The 20,920-nt window shown below is 45.8% G+C and overlaps 1 protein-coding gene across 9 annotated transcripts in view; it reads right to left on the bottom strand.

Moving 5' to 3' along the window:
• Window positions 1-20,920, bottom strand: part of PACS2 (phosphofurin acidic cluster sorting protein 2) — an 81,133-nt gene that overhangs the window by 14,662 nt on the left and 45,551 nt on the right. For 4 of the 9 annotated variants that reach the window (XM_086753044.1, XM_086753043.1, XM_086753048.1 and 1 more), the window contains 9 exons: window positions 20,097-20,174; window positions 19,260-19,378; window positions 18,358-18,493; window positions 17,533-17,637; window positions 15,927-16,033; window positions 15,069-15,223; window positions 11,531-11,641; window positions 9,357-9,465; window positions 2,233-2,275 (listed from right to left, as the gene is read on the bottom strand). In XM_086753044.1, the coding sequence (XP_086609170.1) occupies window positions 2,233-2,275; window positions 9,357-9,465; window positions 11,531-11,641; window positions 15,069-15,223; window positions 15,927-16,033; window positions 17,533-17,637; window positions 18,358-18,493; window positions 19,260-19,378; window positions 20,097-20,174 (963 nt within the window). The remainder of the gene's footprint in view (window positions 1-2,232; window positions 2,276-9,356; window positions 9,466-11,530; window positions 11,642-15,068; window positions 15,224-15,926; window positions 16,034-17,532; window positions 17,638-18,357; window positions 18,494-19,259; window positions 19,379-20,096; window positions 20,175-20,920) is intronic. The other 5 variants (XM_086753046.1, XM_086753049.1, XM_086753047.1 and 2 more) reach the window with 3 other exon arrangements.

Raw genomic sequence — 20,920 nt, 5'->3', positions numbered from 1 at the left:
AGCCACCTTGATCTGCAAGCCAGACAGGAAATATCTTCTGGCTTTTTCCCGCTTGCTGGCTGACTGAAGATGCTCGAGTTCTGCATCAAGACAAGGTTAAATACTTTCCCTCCACTCAGGGAGGATGCTTGAGGCTGCTGCACTCCCAACAATGCCTCCATCCAGGAATGCTGCAGTAGCTAGCCTCCTGTCCTTTCAGGAAGGAAGCACATCCTGTTAATGCTCCCGGGCACAACGCAGGCACACGACCATGCAGCCTCACCACTCAACCCTGGCTTTTGCACCCAACTGACCCCTTGTGAGGCTCTGCTTTTACCACTTCAGAGCCCAGCTGAGCATCACGGCACTGCCCTGCTTGCTTCTGGGTCAAAGATTGCACAACCCAGCCGCAGGACATCAAGATTTGCACCCTAAAAGCCAACAGAGTCCAGCCAATGTCAGGAGTTGTAAACCCAAACATCACTGGCTCCCTCTTCCTTGGCCAACAGCTCCAAGCAGGCTGCAGCTGAGGGAAAGAGCTTTGGTGCTCGTGTTCAGCCTTGGACTTTGAGAGACACCTGCAATTGGCCTTTCAGAGTCTGTTCAGACTTGTTTTACGGGGAATTACTGTGTCAGAAACACTTCAGAAGCAAGAATAAGCAGCACTAGTCCCTCACCACCAGCTGACATAGGAAGTCAGTCTGTGCTTCCAAGGTAAGTTTTCTGAGGGGTTAGCAGTGTTAAACACACAAAGCTGTTCACTCTTCCCACTTTCAGACAATCAACTCCAGACTGGAAACGCATTGCCAATGTCAAGACAATGATTGTTTTAGAGGAACTGGACAAACACTCTGAGCCCTGTTTGCTTGCACATAGCACTGAACTAAATCAGCCCCAAAGAAGAGCTTTGCAGAGCCTAGAGCTATAGTGAGACGAGTCCGGGAGCTTCCAAGCCCTTCTGGGCTTTTCATGTTATTGGGAAAGGTGAAACAGCTGTTTCATAACAACAGTTCTTCAACAGCCATCACAGTTCATGTGAGGGACAAGATCACAGCAAAGCTCATCAGCAGGGAATAAACTGGGAAGATGTGTCTCAGCTTTTGCAGAAGACATTTTTCCTTCAACAAACAAAAGCAGATTGTCATCTCAGGGACACCGCAGAGAGAGACTCTCACTCTGAAGAGACACCAGAGTGAAAGCAGGGTCAGCCTGAGGGCAAGAGAGACTAAGCTCTTTAAACACCTTGGGATTTCAGATTAGCTCTGATGCACTGACAGGGAAACAAACGGGAACGCACACAAGTCGGCTTAACACAGAGAAGGTAGAGCAAAACAGTCAGCATGCAAGAAAGAAGATACAAGAGACCTGCAAAAACTGTGAAAAGGACATCCAGTAGCGGAAGAACAGACAAGGGATATCCTTTTGGTCGCAGGTCAGTGACTTTACACCTAAAACTTAATGCACTGAAGAGCACGATTTAATAAGGGGAGGGAAGCTAGGAAAGGCAAGTACACAGTGCACAAAAAACACTGACAGAAGCACAAAAACACCCCTGCCTAGATACTCTGCCCTTGTCCACTTGAGCTGGGAACATTTAAAGATAAGGACAGGAGGAAAAGCCAAGGACTTCTATCCCAAATACATATTCATATAATAAAATGCATTAAATAGCTACAGCCCCAGGCTCAAACTTAACAGTGGTATAAATGATCTCCCTGGTGGGATGTACTCTCCACTTCCCAGGAGTGGATGGAATATTAAGAGGACTAGAGACTGTTCATGGCAAGCACACAGAGGACTGACACTGGAATAGCAAATTTGGCCAAATCAATCACACAGGGCAATGCTGGGCATAGCAGCCCTAAGATCAGGTTTCCAGGATCACACCACCTTTCTCTACATGTGACCCAGCAGCAATTCTCCACCAAGTAGGTGCTTTGGTCTGCAGCAAAGACAAGCCACGGATCAGAGCACTTCAGCGTCAAACTTTCCTTTCAGAATTGAACGAACAAGGCAATAGCAAGGCTGTGGTGCCTGCTTCGGTGCTGGCAGGCATGCAGCACAGAGCTGCCCAGAGTCAGCTGCGTGAAAAGTAAAATACACCCTATAGTCTGTTGAGGGATCTCAGAGGTTTGCATCCAACCTTAGGGCACCCACTCCTCCTGCACTACCCCAGAAACCAGGTAAGTTTGGGTTAACACTTGTGGACATATTCTAGCTGGCCTGAGACAGCATAACTAAGGTAACACTCACCCCGACAAAGGGAATGAACTTCTGCGAAGATTCTTCGTCAGGGCTAAAGGCAAAGAGAAAAGAGTTGTTAACAGCTTGCTTCCACACCGGACACAATACTCTCTTTATATGTTGCATTCAAGCATGCAGCAGGGACGGACAGTATGCAAGCGCCAGTCCAATGTCTCCTCTCAAGGCCCCCTGCCAGCACGCTAAGAATCTGCATGGGTGGGGAAGAGCACGCAGCTTACGGCACATCTCTCAGGGGAAAGGTCTCTTCCTCCCTCCCTCACGCTCGACAGAGAAACATGCTTTAATGGCACGGCAGTCATTACAGACACACGACCTCCTACTGCAAGGAAATGGATCTGCGCCACAACAACACGGAGAACTGTGCGTTACTTACTAGTACCTGAAGCGCTCTGCACGCATGGCCTTCGCGCGTCCCACCTTTGGAGTCATGTGCCATACCTTGCACATCCCAGCATCGCTAAAGCAGTTAGCCTGCCACGGGGTTACAAGCCGTGACACGTGGTTATTTGTACAGCACTAGCAAGTACACACACACACACACACTCATGCACGCAGAGACACATTTCCTGCCCCTGGAAGCTTGCGGTCCCTTAGACAGGCACGCTGGAGAGACTGGGCACCAAAGCACACCGGCTAGGTCAGGACACCAACTGGAAAACGGCAAACGGCTAAACCAAATGGAACGAAACGCATACCGTGTCCCGGAAACAGCTGAAGACAACACTACACACATTGTGAAAGCAGGAAGGCATCAGCCCCTCCCGCTCTGGCCCTGCCCGGGATTCAGAAGCCAGAGGGTGGAGAAGGGCCAGCAATGAAGGCCACAGTCAAACCTAGCAGGAGTTCGGGAGAGACTCAACAAAGACAAGAGAGGGAAGACCTGAGTGAGGAGGAAGGCAGGCTGAGAGGGCCTGCAGAGCCACCGCTCCCCTTCAAGGGCAACAGAGATGAAGATGGACCCACAGGGTGAGGAGAGGACTGCAGTAGCACATCCACGTGTTCAGAGGAATTACAGTTCAGTAGCGGAAGTGACCGCACGGGCAAGACACACATTTCTCAGTGGTCAAGCACAGGAAACAGGTAGGAATCAAACATACACCAATATTTCTCATGTTTCTCTTTTTGTGCATCCCTCAGTGCTCAGAGCACGGCAATGTTCAGAGGAAAATCATCCAGCATTGCCTTCATCCAGAATATTGCTGGGTGTAGCACAAATACTTCAGGAAAGCAGGTTCTTCTGTGCTGTTTCCAGCACAGTTCAGAAATGCACCAAATGCATGAAGTTGCCAACCCCTGTGTGATTAGCACGGGCTGGATAGTTTCCTCTAAGCCCTGTGGAAAGAATGGCATAGAACTGGAGCGAACATGACTCAAGCCAGAGCTCCCTCTTGGTCCAAAGCAGAGCATGCTTTTGCAAATAGCCTCTCGCTTTGGCTCAGCTCTGCTTACTCATCTCTAAGGCAAAGCCAGGGGCTTTGCTCCTTCCTTCCTCACAACCCCAGGCACTGCACCTTCATTCTTCCCCCAAAGCACATGACAAAATCACCGAGTCCCTGATTCTATGTTGGAAGCCAGAAATTCACATCTTTCCAAAGACGGCTGCAGATCCCCTAGCAAAAAAATATCATATGAAAATTTCCAGCTCCGGTTTTGCAAAGGGAAATGAAAAACCCACAGAGCTGCTGGGAAAAGCAAAGAATAGAAGTTCCGCTTTGTTGTCATTTCTTCAGCTCTGTGGGCTGAGAAGCAGGCAGAATCGAGTCCCACTGATCAAGTGAGGGAAGCACAATAGTCGCCTAGTCATCTCTCAGCTACTGTACAGCTTTGCTCCAAGCTCCCCAAAAACAAACCATGCCCAATTACAGCAGAAAACTCATTCTTGTTCATCCTGGGAGCTCAGACTCCCACTGAAGAGAGCTCAGGGGCAATTCTGAAATAAATCATTAGCTTCAGTCACCATTTATCACAGCTCGCAATGATGCATAGACTGTTCCTGAAGCAATCCAGCTGGACTTCAGGTCAGCAAGTCGAAGTCTTGTCACATGTCGTCTCGGGAACTCTGATCTTGCACGTGTGCCTCTGTAAATGCAGCTTATCAAAACAGCCACGCTTCATGTGGATCAAAGGAAAGATGAGATGACTGTGCTTGTTCTCCACTTCCTCTTTCATGCTCTTCCCTGATTCTTGTCCTTGGGGATCCCAAAATATTAATCCAGAATTCTTTCACCTTGGTAAGAGTCTCTTCTATTCCCCTTACCACAGCCCTGCAACTAAAATACCTCCTGTCCCTGGAAAGGCAGCTCCCCTTATTACCCAGGCTGCACAGACTCCCCGGCTGCAGAGGCTTTACCCCCACAGCAATGTCAAGGTCCTGGTTTTATCCATAGGGCTTCTGACAGCCCTGGTATCTCAGCTATAATTTAAAGCCAGATCTGACCCTGGTTTGTGATTTTTAACAGTGTTATTGATACTTCACCTCTGTAATTCTTGGGAAGAAACGCACAAACAAATTTTGGTGGAAAATAAAGAACAGACCTATGCAGAGAGGCTAGAAAGAAAATTTTTATCTGGAATGGAGAGTTGTCTAATTACTATTTTTGCCTGGGCAAAATCCATCCACCTGCGATCAATTTTTCAGAGGTAAACTGTCCAGAAATTGATTTGCAGGCTCCCTCCCTACCCACCCCAAGAAATTAATTCAGATTGAACAAAGTCATATAGCCAGATTTCTGTGTTTTAGGACACTTAGAAAGGAGACGAAGCCACATCACTAGGAGTCACCCACTTGAGAAAGGGAAAGAATAATCTCTCTCATTTCTGGGACAAAGTACAAACTAAGCTGCAAAGCACTCAGATATTACAGTAAGAGGGACTGGATAATCACTTCGAGCAGTTATGCCAGTTATTAGCCTTTTAGTAAGATTTCGTTTAAAATTTAAGCAATCCAAACCAGACTCAAATGAAGCCAAACACCTGTGATTTCCTAGCAGGAGGCTCTCAGGTATGATCTTTATTCCATGCAAGTCCTGCAGCGGGGCAACAGGAAAGAGGGGCCTTTCATCACCTAGGGACTAGCAGGCCTCTAAGCCATTTCAGGCCAGGCACTACCAACAACTCTCCATGGTTCATCTTTGGTGTGAAGTATCCGTCCTTCCCACTGGGCAACTGTAGCTGTCTGCTGCCTAACACTGTCCCTGTTCCATCGAGTCTCCAGTGGTCAAACCAAACAAAGGGACAAAGCAACTCTAGGTCCTCACTACACATCAGACGAGTCACGTCTCTGCTTCCCCATGAAACTCCCATCCAGCACCTTCCATGTTCCTATAGCGGGCTGGACACAGTCAGTAGGGCATCCAGCATTTCTTGAGTCTTGACTCTGCTGCCCTGGGGCACAAATAAACTCCTGTTACGTTTCCACCAGCCAGATGACATAGGCACTGGTGAGCCACAGGAGGAACTGGGTCCATCTTCATCAGCTGGGTTCATGTTCAGCAACCGCTGCTGAGTGTTTTAGCAGAGCCTCAGAGACATGCAGCAGGCAGAAAACAGTGTTACCCCTGCTTTCTATTGCCCAGGAACCCTCCAATTCAAGGCACTCGTGCTCCAGGGAGCAAGAGTTGGGGAAGCGCTCTACAACACACGAGAGTGAAGAGCTTTTGGTAAATGCATAACTAGGTAGAAAATGACCGAGCCCGAGCCCTGACGAGCGAGCAATGCTTTTATATCCAACAGCCAAGCTGCTCCCCAGATTTGTGCAAGGGCTATCCAGAAGCCACGTGGCATGAGCTGTGCTGGACACTGAATTACAGGGGCTGACACCAGCCCAGGTTCACAGAACTGATCAGCAATCCAGCTACACTGAGAATGAGCATCTGTCAAGTCGCAGATCTCAAATACTGCAGGGTTTCATTCAAGAAAACAATGTAGAGGGTTATCAACGCCGATGATACACTCCTCTTAGTGAGAGGCCCACCTCTGCCATCATGGCCTCAGCTCCCCAGATGTTGCCTACACTGCAGTGTTTCTTGACAATTCAGTAACCAGTAATTCTCCCAGCGCTCACAGTCACCCAGGGTAACACAGAGGAGCCAAAATGGCAATACATTTCCTTCCTGAATCCCTTCCTCATTGCCAGTCCCCTTGATTTCAGGTAAGGTCAGCAGATGCTCCAAAAGAACGGGACAAAGCTTTTGCACCATTGCAGTCCATCACAGGCAGTACATGCGCCAACCTTTTGCCATGACAAACAGAACAAGGGGACAGGAAGGAGAGCGGAGGTAAGTAAAAACAGGGATAGCTGGCAATGAAGTTATAAAGCAGCTCATCACATACAGCTACGTCCTAACGACTGGCTTGGCTTTCCTTGGACCACTAGGGCTTGTTTAACAGAGCAAATGCTAGGATACTGGGAGATTTGTCTTGCAATGACTTTGTAGGTAGCGCTGCTGTTTCTGCATGGACCACTGCCTTGAAAGCTGGCCTTGGAGAAGCCATTCACCTCTGGTCTTGAGGGAGAGGGACTTGCAGCAACTTTGTGATGGAGGACAAAATAAACAATGTCCAATAATTATACGATTCGAAGCAGGGGACTCTGCAGAGCAAAGGGGTCTGGGAGGCAGCTCAGAGACAGTAACTCCACTGCTAGCATACACCTGCCTCCTCTTTCTTAAGCTCAGAGAAATCTCATATGTGGGATAGTCTGCCAGTAAGAGACTAGTCCTCAATTTTTTTATTACCCTGAGTCACTGAGTGCCACCTACAGCACTCCAGTTCCAATAGATGGCAACTGAAAAGCCTTTGCTCAGTCCTGATGCTTTTGGAGCTACACTATATCCCCTGATGGCTAGGAAGATGGGAAGAAAACCCCTACCTTCTCTGTATTTTACTGCTCAAAGCTACGCTCTCAACAACCCCTACATTTCCATACAGTCTACATCCTGGAAACCCGTATACGTGGTCCAAAGGCAGAGCAGTCATTTCCAACAATGCATTCTGCCAGCAGATGCCATAGTTTCAAAGCAGCGAGCAGGATTTAATCTAAAGCACAAACTGTGCATTCCCAGACCTGCAGGAACTGTTAAACAAGGCACAAAAGACCAGTTCATGAAGGAAAAGAGATAGGAGATGGGAGAGGGAACCTAAAGGGAACTGATACCTTATGGTAAAATCAAAATGAAAGCTCTTTTTCCTTTTCAGAAAGCAACCAAAGAAAAAGATAAACATATTATTACACTTACAACAAAGTGATGCATTCATTTAGATAGTGCTAGTGGACACAATTTCTGTGTTGTTTTTCACAATACCCTCCCTAATTCGCTGCCAGTGACACAGAGCTGCATTTCTAAAGAAAGCCACACGGGGAGGTAACTGCCCATCAATCCATGGGAGAGCTTATTCCTCTAACTCACTCTCCAGTTTGCTCATGGGGTACTGAGCTAAAAGTAGAAGTTATTTTAAAGCGGACACAACAGAGATACTAACAGACTGCAGGCTATGCCATGAGTCTGACTAAAAGTCTCAGCAATCTTCCAAGTAACCTTCTGCAGGATCTGAGCCTGATTTAAACCTATCAACAGCTTCAGGCTTGCCACAACAAGTCCAAAGGGTCTAAAAATCCAAATGGATCAGACCAGCTTGGCAAAGCAGTCATGCGTACTGCTGGGAGGACTAAGTGTGTGTGTTGCTGAAGTACATTTCAGATGTTTTCAACAAAACACAGAATTGACCTTTCTGGGCACACTAGAAACTCAAAATTATTAAATGTGTGTTAATGACAAAAAAAAAAGAACCTGTAACAGAATGGAAAAACAGTGGAGACCAGTGCAGAACCCAGCAACTGAAGGATGTAGAAAAAGAAGGTGGCAGCCATCAGAAGGGGTTCACATTGCATTAGGAGTGTCTGAACTCTGTATTGGTAATGAAAGTAAGACTTCACACACAAAAAAACCCAGAATAAAAGATACACGCTAAGAGCTTTGAGTACCCTGTGGCTCTCCAAACTTCATTTTTATCAGGTTAACATTACGGAAGTTCACAAATACATGAAAAAAGTGCACTCTTTTTAATGGACTAGTCAGTCTGGAAATATTTTCCTTAGGAGAGCATGAAGAATGGGCTAAATTTTACTGAATCATTTCTGCCAAGTAATGTAGAGCAGACACAGGAAAGAAAAAGCAATATACAATAAGCATTTCCAAAAAGAGGGAAAAAGTGACTCTACCCACACCTTTTATCTCTCCCAGGCCTTACACAAAGAAGGCACCAATGAGGGATGTTAATGGACTGAAAATGAAAGATCAGATACAAGATGAAAAAGGTAGTAATTAACAATTAACATCACCCATCTCCCATGCCTCATAGGAGATGGCTAGTCCCTAACTGAGAAAAACCACATGAGCTGAGTGTTTGTCCTGCTCTCAGAAATTATTGGGATGTGAGTTGGAGTCTATTATTCTCCTCTGTGCCTCAGAAACAATGCATCTCTACCCTCTTCTTCCTGGACCACAACCACATGAGGCTCCATATACTTCTGAATCTTGTTTTCAGAACTCAATTCTCCCTCCTACAGGCTACTTATCCCTTAAGAGAAGTTGAAATAAAACCTGGTGAATGTCAGCCCTGCAACTGGCTGGGCTGGTAGCCTGCAACTGCCAATCAAACAAGGATTTTTGTTTCTCCTGTGAGAAGCTCTGCTATTTACAGTCCAAAAAGACAGGGTTTCAGTTCCCTTAACAATGATGGAAAAAGGTCAAGTCTCATGGAAGATACTTTAGGGGGGAATGCTACAGTCCAGTCTTACATCCGAGGTCTCTGTGGTAAAGAGATCTCCAGAACCTAAGCAGATATAATTTGCCCATCCCCTATCATGCCTAGTCCCCACTTCCCCAAATCTCTCAGATCTTCAAAGAAATCACTGCACTTGAAGTAACCACACTGTTGTAGATTCACTGTTAGGTAACTGAGACACATCACTGGGTGCAGGCTACCAAAAGGCTCCCAAGGCATTTGTAATTTGGAGTGATTTTAAGACTGCTGGCACATGAGATGAGAAAAGCACTTTGCTTTCAACCTGATGCTTGCTCTGGAAAGTCAGTATTATGAGAGTGACATACCTTTTCTGCTTGTATGTCAGCATCGCTTCAGCAATGGGCAACTGGTGTGCACAGTTTGCTCCTGCTATATACTGCGTTATCCGGGAGACAACATCAGGCGTTTCTGTAACTGCAGCAGAACAAAGAGAGAAAATAATTCAAGTGACTTCTCAGACCATCACCAGTGATGTCCTCCATTTGCTCAGCCAAGCAGCTGACGGTACCCAGCCAGCTGCATTTGAACTGCATCTTCCAAAAGAAGCTTTGCAGCCTGCCCCAGAGCACTGTGAAGTTCTCTGACGAAAAGCAAACATCCTACAAAAGCACCAAGGTAAAAACTTTAGGAAGGCACACTCGATACACAGCCCTCTGTACACAGCATTATTGACTGAAGTATTATGGTTATTTCATATTTGTTAAAATGCTTTTACAGAAAATGTGTACCTGTCCAGAGTCAGCTTTAGACTTTTTTGCACCTTGAGTGTAGGCATCTGCTGAAGAAAGTGCCCAGTCATCTCTCCCAGGGCTTTGGCGAGCTGCTCTGCTCACACCAGCATTCGAGTTACCTCATTTCCTAATGAACTCGCGACACTGCTGAGTTAACTGACTGAGAGCCACGCAAGGGTAAGAAGAACACAAAGATCACATGTAGCAGCAAGTATGCTCAGATCTGAGAGACTGTGTTTGATTCAAGTTCACAGGAAGACATTTCCTAAAAGCCTTCCATATTTCTTTGGTTTTAAGCAAAGAGCCTCAACTATGAGACCAAGGGAACGCAAGTGACCTTCACCAGGCACTTCCATACCTTAACGGGCGTTTCAACCCAAACTCTTTGTATTTGAACAGTGAACTGTGAAGAGCTACGATTCTTTGCTAGATGAAGTTTCTGTGCAGTTCTCACTGCACAATGAAAATGGAGAATCTAAAAGGTCTGGATTGCAAAAAAATGAGGCTGCATTTTCCTCGTAGCATGCAGGCAAACAAATAAGGGCTGCAGCATACAGCCAACTAAACAGATATGGCTCTTGAGCTGGATTTCTACAGCTAATGAAGTATTCCTAGCCCAGACACAAAAATCAAGTCTGTATTGACATTTGCCTGCATTTCCAAGTGCAACAAGGAATTAAAAGAAACCAGTTCCAGACATCTGTTCTTCCACAAGCTTAGGATCAAGGAAAAGCATAGGCTGAGTGGCACACTAGTAGATCTCTAGTCCAGCCTCCTGCTCCAAGTAGGGCTAACTTCACCTTCAGAACAGGCTGCCCAGGGCCTTGTCTAGCCCAGTTCCCATCTGCTCGAAAATGCTCTGAATAATCACCTGTGAAGAGGTTGGTCTCTCCTCCTCCTACACCTAGAGGACTTCCAGGAGCATCCTGGGAGCCTCAAGCACTCTGCAATTCCAAGAGAACCACCACACTGCAACCTCCCCACCCTCATGGTACTCCAAAAACTCTAAAGCTTCTTCCTTCTAGTGAAATTTATGTATGGGATATGCTGCCATGAGAGCATCACTCCTCAGTCAAGTCTCAAGCTTTCATGCAGCTCTAAACGCTAGATGCAAATTCTCCTTTCTCCTATTTCTTTCTGTTCTTGAAGGAACGGATGGAAAAAAACTGTAAGCATTAATATTTTAAGCAAATTAGTACTTTAACAAACAGTAAGGCTTTATCTTGGCCTAGAACAGACTCAGATCAGAACAGGAACTTGTTGATCTGACCTAGGGCAGCTCCCACGTTACAACACTGGTGAAGAACAAAATTCTTTTTTAATGAAAAAGATCCTGCCAGTAGACTTCAGAAATGTCAAGGTCATTCTCACACACAATTAATAGAAGTTAATCTTCCCAGAGTTTCCAGTTTTCCAAATCTTTTAAGCTGGGCAGCTTCTGAACGGCCAAAGAAAGCAATGTACTAAGCTTGGTAGCAAGACCTCCACACCAAAGAACAAAGCTGAGCACTAGGTAAAGCCAGGGTGACTCAGAGGCAGCTAGTGCCTCTAGGAGCCAACAACTGTTTGCAAACCACGACGTGGAGGACATACAAAGGTCAGCATCTGAAAAGCGAATGTAGTGGAGTGAGGAGAAAAGAGGAATAAAAACATTTGTCTGCTTCCTCTTGTATTTACTTGACCTTTGCTAAAATTACTCATTCAAGCCTTTTATCCCACACAGGCCAGACACAGACACATGGTCTTACCAGTGGTCTGTGCTTCAAGTTTGTTGAACAGATCTCTCCAGGCTAGATCTTGGAAGAAGTTGTTGTATCTATAATCTACAGACCCCAGATACTTGGCCACTGGATGAGAGCCTAAGAAAGAAAGGAAAACATGACAGTTGTTCTTCCCAGCACTGAGCACAAGTGTGTTTTTTATCGGTAAGGAATTAAATTCCCAAATCAAAACTACACTAGACACCCCAGAAATAAATTTCTTCCATTATAACAGAGTAATTTAGTCCAGCTTATCTACACAAGAGCATGCAAATAGACTTCTCATCAGAGAGACTGCTTCAACATCACTGATATCTTTCAGTGACACCTCCCCCGTCCCCCCTGCCAAATTAAATTTTAAAAGGTCAAAGAAAACAGGACTGGGAAACTGCTGAGGAAATAAATGATTTGGAGGACACAGAGGCCCTACGGCTCTCCATCTCCAGCCTCTCAGTTTTGCAAGTGGCTTTCCCAGCAGCCCTTCCTGCCCACAGGCCACACGGCACGTACCGCAGCCAGGTCACCGCTGCCAGGAGGAGTCGGACCCCTTCCTCCAAACACCATTCGCACACCACAGCTGTTTCGCAATATTGAGAAGAGGCAATTGTCCCCAGTCAGAAAAAAACAACCCAGGGAGGCCTGTTTAATCAGCAGAAAAGGGCTACAAGTTCAATAAAGATGCTGTAATTAAAGACAGAAAGCAGAGGCGAAGTATTACAGTCCCCAGTGAATGCTGGTATATGCACCAAGTCCCTGCTTGCTCTAGCGAAGCTTTATGGCTCCTCTGTGAGCATGGAAAGACCTCATTGCAGAAGTTTGTGTGTTCAGCCTCCAGCTCGCAGCTGTGGATGGAGATCTGACTTCACGTGTGTATTGAACAGGAGAGGGAAGGCATTTAAGAGACAGGGTGATGGTAAAAATTTGCCATCTTCATAATTTTAGGCCATGTGTCCCCAAACCAGACAATACGCTCTCGCAACTATGTCTCCAGTCTTTCAACACAGGAGAAAAGCTATGCCAGGACTGCACTTCCCAGTCACCACATTTCAGTCATGCTCAGCATGAGTCCTGTACATTTACAATCAGTCATGAAGTGGCCTCAGAGTTCCTCCTAATCAGCTTATTTTTATCCTTCCAGCATACCAAATTCTCACATCAAGCTACACTTCCAGAGACTGCAACAGTCTGAGTCATCAGCTGGTAATCAGTAACCTGACAACTCCTTTCAAGAAGACATGAGTTGCTTAACTATAGTCACCATCCTCCAGTAAAGCTTGTGGTGGAAAAACCCCACTTTATTTTCTTAGTCCTCCAAAGCAGTACTGATTTCCAGACTGCCAGGAAAGGTTCAAGCAGAAGGTCTCTCTGAGCTCCCGTTGGTGTCATTAGAGACTGAGGCCCAAGTTCTTTCCTGGACCCTCCTGATCATGGCTACTTTCACACCCATTGTTTCTTTTGCAGTGGAGTTTCAAACAGTGCACATGGAACCACTCTGCACCATGCACTGGAGAAGCTTTTCCACATACTGGGGAAAACACATCACACATGGCAGATGCAGCTGGAAACAAGAACTAAACACAAGATCTCCCAAGAAGTTCTATTCATGGGAGCTAAATAAAATGCAAAAAAAACCCCAAACAGCCAAAATAACTCCCAACTTTTTCTCCTATTTTATTTGCCCCTTTTCAGTTGCCCCTTCTCCATAAACATTTTCTGCTGGTTTGGGCAGCAAAGGAGTCTTTCGGCCATAGAATCAGAAGCATGAAGCAGGACTGACTCTCCCAGTACAGATGCTTATAGACTGTAAGCATTTCTCACTGTTAACGAACCACCGTAGGTTGTCTCTTCTGTCATTGCAGCATGTAGCTGTGGACTAAGAAGGTAAAATCATCTTAGAAAAAACTCCACCATTCCTACTTTAAAGGTGCTGCTAACAGTAGAAAGTCTTTTCCTTTAAGACATTTATGGCACGGCCACCATTCTGCCTTTGGTGCTTTTTCAGTTGTCAGAAAAAAGAGGTTGCTCCTCAATCACTTTAATGAACTGCCAAGGAAGCTGGCCAGAAATAAGCATTTGATCCAGTCAGGAAATACTGCAGACTTCTATGGGAAAGGCCCTATTAGAGAAGTTTCTATATTTAAAGTACATTTTAAAAGCATTCATAGTTCTGAAGCAGTTCCACTATCAAAGTGTTTTGTTCTTCTTTTAATTACCAAAGAAAGTTTTAACATTTAAAAACCAACCCCAAACCAAACCAGCTAAATCTTGTGTTTCACTTTCAAAAAGAGAATATTTTCAGGTCATTCAAGACTGCAGGACAGAAAACTCTTCTGAGGCCAGGAGACAGTCAGCATGTGAGGACCACAGTCCTCAGTCACACAGACTCTCATTCAAAGCACATTTAACCTTGCAGAAATATATTTTTTTTTTTGTTTTACCCCCTAAAGAGCTGTCTCTCCTCTTCCTGCCAACCACTTCGGAACCTAAATGCCTTCCTTACAGAAGGGTCCAGCTCTCTTCCTCTGCCTTTTTCATTTGACTTCCGCAAATCCCACTACTAAATCAACAGCCTAGCCCCACTGTTCATGGTGCCAGGCAGCAGTTGACTCCTGCAGCAAGTGCCATCAGTTTGTCCCAAACCTAGAAGACTGGAAAATCCAGAGAGAAAGTGCTTTTCGAGTCCTCTGTTGCCTACATCACCTAAGCGCCCTCTTCACACGAGCCAAGCCTCGGACTAGACCAGCTTCTGGCATCACACCCTTACAACACCAACATTGCCCAGATGCCCCTGCTCACAAGCACCAGTGACTGCCTGGCTTCCCAGGCCTCACCGCTACAACAGTCCTCACGTTTCTGACTGCAACAAGACCTCTAATGTTATTATCAGTCCGCTCTACTTCCCTCAACACAGGCGATCCAATCTGGGTTACTTTCCAGCCAGGCAGGCTTGTTGAGCTGCTGGAAGGGCAGAGATAAGGTGCTGGAAAACTGAGTGGAAAAACCCAAAGAGAATTGCACGTAAAGGAAAGGTCAAAAGATACATGTAATTTGATTAATTTAAACTCTCAGCAGTTTCGGAGCCTTTAAAATTTTTTCAACCCTCCCTTCTCCATAAACATTTTCTGTGTCAGGCTTAGGGAGGTCAGAACAGTTATCGCTTCGGGAAATATGGTGCCCAATGAATTTAAAATTTCAGACGGGGAAAGGCCTTCCAGAACATTATTCTATGCATTCATTGTACCATGATAAAAAGAGATATAAGAGTCCCCCTGTATGGGGAGGAAGCAGCCTACCCCTTGCTTGAAATGAAAGGTTTACAAGCAGGCTTTGGCATCACGAACGCAAAGATGAAATTCACTCACACAAGAGCAGCAACACAAGCATTACACAATACTACGACAGCATGGTGCTCGCCTCATTTAACAGCCATGTACCTAGCCAAAGCTTCCAGGAGGGCTTCTCCTGAGGGAACACATCATATTTAACCCATTCATCTTTCTACGAAGAAAAATTGTTCCTTATTTACCTAGAGGGATGATCAAAAATCTCATGTAGCCGAGCCAGTCTGGGGTTTTGTGAGACAGCTGCTCTACAAAGAGCCTCAATACAGCACTGAGGTAATTCTGGGCTCCGGCCACTGCAATTTTAATTGGGTTTGGAGGCTGTGAGTTGCAGTTACAGCTAGACAGAAAAAGAGGAAATATATTCATAATCGTGCTTCCAACCAGCTATTTCAGAACAAGTGAAAAAAAAATTGGTTAATAACAACCACAGCAGAAGAGAGCTCACTCAATACAGAAGACAGTATCACAGTGATTATCAGCAGCTTAAAACACTATGAACAAAATGCAACATTGTTTAGTACTTTCTTAATTGGTCTCCTTGCTCCTTCTTTCACACATTTTAATAATCTAAAGGGCTGGACTCAACTATCTAGGTTAGGATGTACCTATTGCAATTAACTGCTGTGTCAGAGAACATACTTAGGTACCCACAGCCCTTGTAGATATCTAGGGAATGCCTTGAGGAATTGAGGAATTAATCTGGGAATTACTTGAGGGAGAGGGAGCAAGAGCTATTTAAAAACCTACCTATTAGCTTTGTATGCTTTACTGGTTGTTAGATCTGACCTATGAGGCATCCTCCTAAGCACAATCTTTTAAAATCACTGGTGTCGATGAAAGGAGACATGGGAGAACAGCAACAACTTTGCAGGGCTGGCGAGTGCCGAAAAGCCACAGGAGCATAGATTGGAGAGAAGTATTGGAAAGGAGAAGTATTTCTCAGCTTTTGGATGGAAAACTCCCTGGGCACTGGGTCACAGGAGCTGAGAGGCTTTTAGAGCTGAGACTCAACAAACACCACAAGCAAGGTGAGAACTTACTATCTCTGTATCCTGGAGACAATAGTGCTGAAAGCTGCCTGAATATCAGCTGAGGAGCATGTGCAGACCACTGGCAAGGTATGCTTTTGCAAGACATCCGATAGGTACTGAGGAGAGAATAGAACATTTTATAGTCTTTTTTGGTACAGTTTATTATAAGAAGAAAATCTGCCTTCCCCAGCCTCCTACATATTCTCACACCCAAGAGCAGTCACTCTCCCCATGTCCAATTTGTAAGCGATACGGCTGTTTCCCAAATACCTCATCTTTGTGCATCAACCAAAGGAAAGCTCTTCCTCTAGAAAAATGGAAACACTGCACCTTCTTGACAAACACCAACACTATATCCAAAACAAAGCAACGACAACTCTGGAACAGCAGGGTTTTTATGGCTGCAGAGAGCAGGGCAGCAGCAGGCGGCCATTTGCAGGTGCTGTTTACTCGCCTGCTTCTGGAACTGCAGATGCATATCTCTCTAATTTCAAAAGAACTCAAACAAATGCAATGTTCTGCTCACTATCAAGCACTAAAAAAAAAAAGAAAAGGTTCTACCAACATACATGTTCCTCATGAGGGACTGTTTCCCCTCCATGCAGCTAACAGGAAACAAATTAACACACACCTCAGGTATACATGGACATAATAGTGGTGAGACTCTGCAATTATCTCACATTTTCAAATTCTGCACCACTAATCTATACGCTCCAGCCAATGCTATCTTCATGTCCTCCGATACTGCAGGCACAAGGTGCTAAAACTACGGGAAAATGACCTACAGTGCTTTCTGTCCATCTCTAGAAGGCATTTCTCTACCTTCCAAGTATAGAGAAACCAGAACCAGTAGCTTAGCTGGTATTTTTGCACTCTTGGACACTGAGACCCTAGTTCTTTCAAGAAAGAGAAAGTCAAACCAGACAATGCAACTCCACGAGCCTGGCACAAGTTCTAAAGGCGACACTTGCCCAGCGCATGTTTATTGGTCCTCTTCCATATATATTTTATGGCTTTCTCAGATTAAGGTTCCGAAAGGAGCAAAATTCATTCCAAACCCATAACAAACCACTACAGGCTGTCAGCATAAAAGAGCGCTGCTCAGAGTTCTCCTTAAAACAACTATCACTCACTCAGAAAAGATGCAGTAACATACTTGCAGTCAGGAATCACAAGCGTGTGTGTAAGGCAACAGAGTTGACATGAAATATTTTCTCGTGTGCTCATCACCTGTGCCTGGAAAGCTCAGCCCAAACCACAGGTCAGTCCTCCCTGCTTCCTTTGTCCCAGTCTACCACAGTTGATAAGTAGGTTCTTGAGTGCAAGGGTCTAGCTAATTCCCAGCGTGCTGCTAACCAGAAGGAGTGGCATTTCGTAGAAGATAAAAAAAAAAACACCTCTGTGACTTCACAAGATCCACAGCATCTCCTGGTCAAAGGAAATCCAACGCGTAGGCACTGAACACTCAGTACACTGCCAGCCCCCAAGCACCACCACTGCTCTTCCAACCAAGCAGCAGAACCTACTTGGTTAGTGGTAGAGCTCAAGGCCTGTCCATTCCTGAGGAGGAACAGTGAAGGAGAACTGTGCTTCAGGTAACATCTCCTGCCTTTACCTGGCCTTGCCAGTCAGAAGTATTGACAAGAATAATGTTTTCTGGCAGCTGGTCATCGGAAACCAGGATGTGATTTAGTTGGTCATACACTGTTTTCCTGGGGATCTGGAAATAAAGACACAGAGAAGAGAACAGTAGGAGATGTCAGCTCTAATTCTCAAGCCACCAGCTCCAGCAATTCATGAAAGGCGGCTGCGCATGGCTGACCAGTGCTCAGTCGCCCCATCAGCAAAGTCACACTAGCAGCTGCGGTGGCTGTTGGGACGACACTTAGGAGCGTCTTCGGCGCTGCAGTATTCTGCAGGCTCCTCTAGTAGCCACCTTGGTTTTGTTGGCCATTACTCCTTCTGCCACGCACTTTTACTTACATCACTTTATACCAAATAACAGCAGCCCAAGGAATTTTGGATTCATAGAAGCCAGGAACAATCTCCTTCAAGGAAGGAATTAACTGAGTCCCGCAGCTAACAAAAGCATGGCACATATGCTCCGCACAAGTCAGTCCCCTTTTGCGATCCATAGCAATTTGCCTTATTTCAAAGGAGTAATTCCTCAACACATCCCTACTAATTTCTCATCACAGCAATCTGTTCTAGTGTTTTCAGTTTATGGCGGGCTGACAAAGCAACAAGCTGGCAGAACCCAGCAGACTGGATGGAAGATACAGTATGAGCCAAGACATAAATTCCCTCCTTCCTGAAGCTGCAGGGCTCAGTTCCTTCCCAGCAGGGACAGCACTTGGACCAGAAGGAAAGGGAGCACAGGAGGTAGTTGGAGAAGAGGAAAAACTGTGAGTGGTTGGAGAGATTGTAATATTTTTCACACCTGTAAGTGGTGCCGTGTGTCTGGAGAGCGTTCATTGTCCAGACTGTTTGCTCTCTCGTTCTGTGGCCTCACTGGCTGCCTCTCCTTCAGAGACGTGCTCCTTCCCCGACGTCCCGTCTGCTTCCCTTCAGACCTGCTAGAGAGATGTGCTTGCATTCCAGAGCTGGCTCGTATCTGAGTGAGATACATCCCCCAAATCCCAGATCGTCCAGTCTGGCAACCTCAACAATGTGAGTGGAGGCACTGAGGAATTGTGCACGTAGATCTGAGCTAGCTTGAGCCCTGCTAATTCTGCTTGTGATAGAGAAGAGCAAACGGCTCAGCTACAGAACATGTGCCCAGGAGTGCCAGGCAGACTTCCACATCCCGCACTAAGACCCCGCACCACCACCCTGATTGCTACACCAGCATAATAGGATCCAGTCAGGCAAACTGCAGGCACACACCCAAAAGCAGCACAGAAATACCTCTTCAAAAGAGCATCTATCTGCTTGCAAATGACCAGAGAAACTATATGGTGGGGTTGCTGAAGCCCACATTCACTACTCTATTTGGGAAGGTTTAACAGGACATAAGTTAGACTTAACAACCATGTTTAAGGCCAAAATCTGCATCAGACGTTGACTTAGCACCAGTATCTTTGAGCAAGCAGCTCCAGAGTTTTATAAAAGCTTCCTTGGACATGGAGCAGGTACAACACAGGAGACAGGAACAACCTCAGAGCAACGCTGCCCTTCAGGGTTCTGAGCATTTTTTTATCAAGATCCATCACTTAAGTGCTGAACACAAGGATGGTCTCCTTGCAGTCAATGGCTTTAAGCCATCCTGAAGAAACGCCAGCAAGCTGTCCATGACTTCCCCAGCAGCCCAGCAGCAGGCGCAATATTGTGTCACCACTCTACCTGGTGGATGGGATAATAAGAGACTCAGTCTTGGTGATCTTCCCACTGGGTGGGAGCTTCTCAAACACATCTGGTGTGGGAAGTTCAGCTTCCTGAACCTCAGCTTGCTGGTTAGACTCCTGCAAAAACACAGGGAACAGAGTAATCAGGAAGAAACCCTCCCCTCTCTCTCACGACCACAGGGCTGGCAGAAGGCATCCCAGCTTAGCTCTGGCTGGGGCACACTCACCTTGCCTCTTCCAGACATGCTAGTCACTGTCAAAAGGGAGAAGCCAATACTGGCTATCTGGGGCTACAAGTTCCCAACTCTGCCTCACAAGGGAGCTAGAGGAAAGGCGCTCAGATAGCTATTTGGAATACACATTCTCCCAGCTCAAAGCCAGGGACATGCCTCCTCATGCAAATTAGATTAATTTGGCTTACCCAAACGAACTATCAGAAAGAGCTTTGGGATTTTTACCCCAGGACCAGCTTGATTTCTGCCAAGTGAGCTTGCAGTAATACTTCTGTCTGCTAAAATGCAACAGCCCTGAATACTCTTCTGGACGATACACATGCTCAGTAGTGTACTTTGGGACAGCCTTCCTCAAACCATAAGAAAGGCTGTTTAAACAGGAGGCCACATAAAGCATTTCAGTTTCAAAAGGCTGAAAGACAGGAACCTCCACCAACTAAGGTCAAGAGGAGAGCTCAGCACTATCTTCACTGCAGCTAACGTCACCTACATAAGTTGTGTTGCATGTGCAACTAAATGGACAGACACATGCCACAGAATGCAGCACACAGCTGACACCCAAACTGCCAGGAGGAACATTAACAAGTGTGTTTTCAACTTACGTAAGAGACAGTGTCAGAAATACTGTCGCCTACATGTTTGGTTCCAAGACTCTTTGTCTTTTCAGGCACTTCTACCTGCTTGAGAGGAGGAAAAAAAACATTAGGAGGAACAGCACCAGGACAGTTTTCAGCCACGCTCTCTGGATCAGGCTGTTCAAAAGACACACTTCTCCATTTAAATATTGCACACCTCTGCAGGACGACCAGGAGTGCTTCCTGGTCACACCAGGACCCAGTGCATTAGTGTGGGATGTAGCAAAGCAGTAGCTGATGCACAATTCGCAGCAGAACCAAGGAAGCACCCTGGAACAGGACTGATAGTCTGTGTGCCTAATATGTCCATCCATGAGGGGATGGAAAAGGGGGTGAGCTGCCCCTCAGTGTTCACTCCTGGCCACCGTAAAAAGTATCCCAACAACTGTAAGGTAAAGCTTCCTCCAAATGGTGCCAAGGAGTCCCTAAAACTCAGAGGCAACATCTCCCATCCTGGCAGTCATTTCAAGTACACAGGAACCTGGAGCTATTCATACCATTGGCAAGTATTCAATAGATGACCTGAAGAAGATGTCCCCTTAAGTTAATACAATATTTGCTTTAAAAAAAAAAAAACAAAAACAAAACCAAAAACCACAAAAAAACCCAACCAGACCAACAACACCACCTTCCCCCTCAATCAAACAGAAAAACCCCAAAACTTCCCAAAACAACAAACATAGAAAATTCATATCTCTGCACCCAAGTCTTTGGAGAAGGTCAGAGGGGGTGCTTTAATTTACACAGGCAAATAGAGACAGTGCAGGTCTACTGTATTGCCTGCAGAGAGA

This window comes from Chlamydotis macqueenii, chromosome 8 (assembly GCF_036417535.1).
Source record: "Chlamydotis macqueenii isolate bChlMac1 chromosome 8, bChlMac1.mat, whole genome shotgun sequence".
NCBI lineage: Eukaryota > Metazoa > Chordata > Aves > Otidiformes > Otididae > Chlamydotis > Chlamydotis macqueenii.
This window is presented reverse-complemented; position numbering and strand designations above follow the sequence as displayed.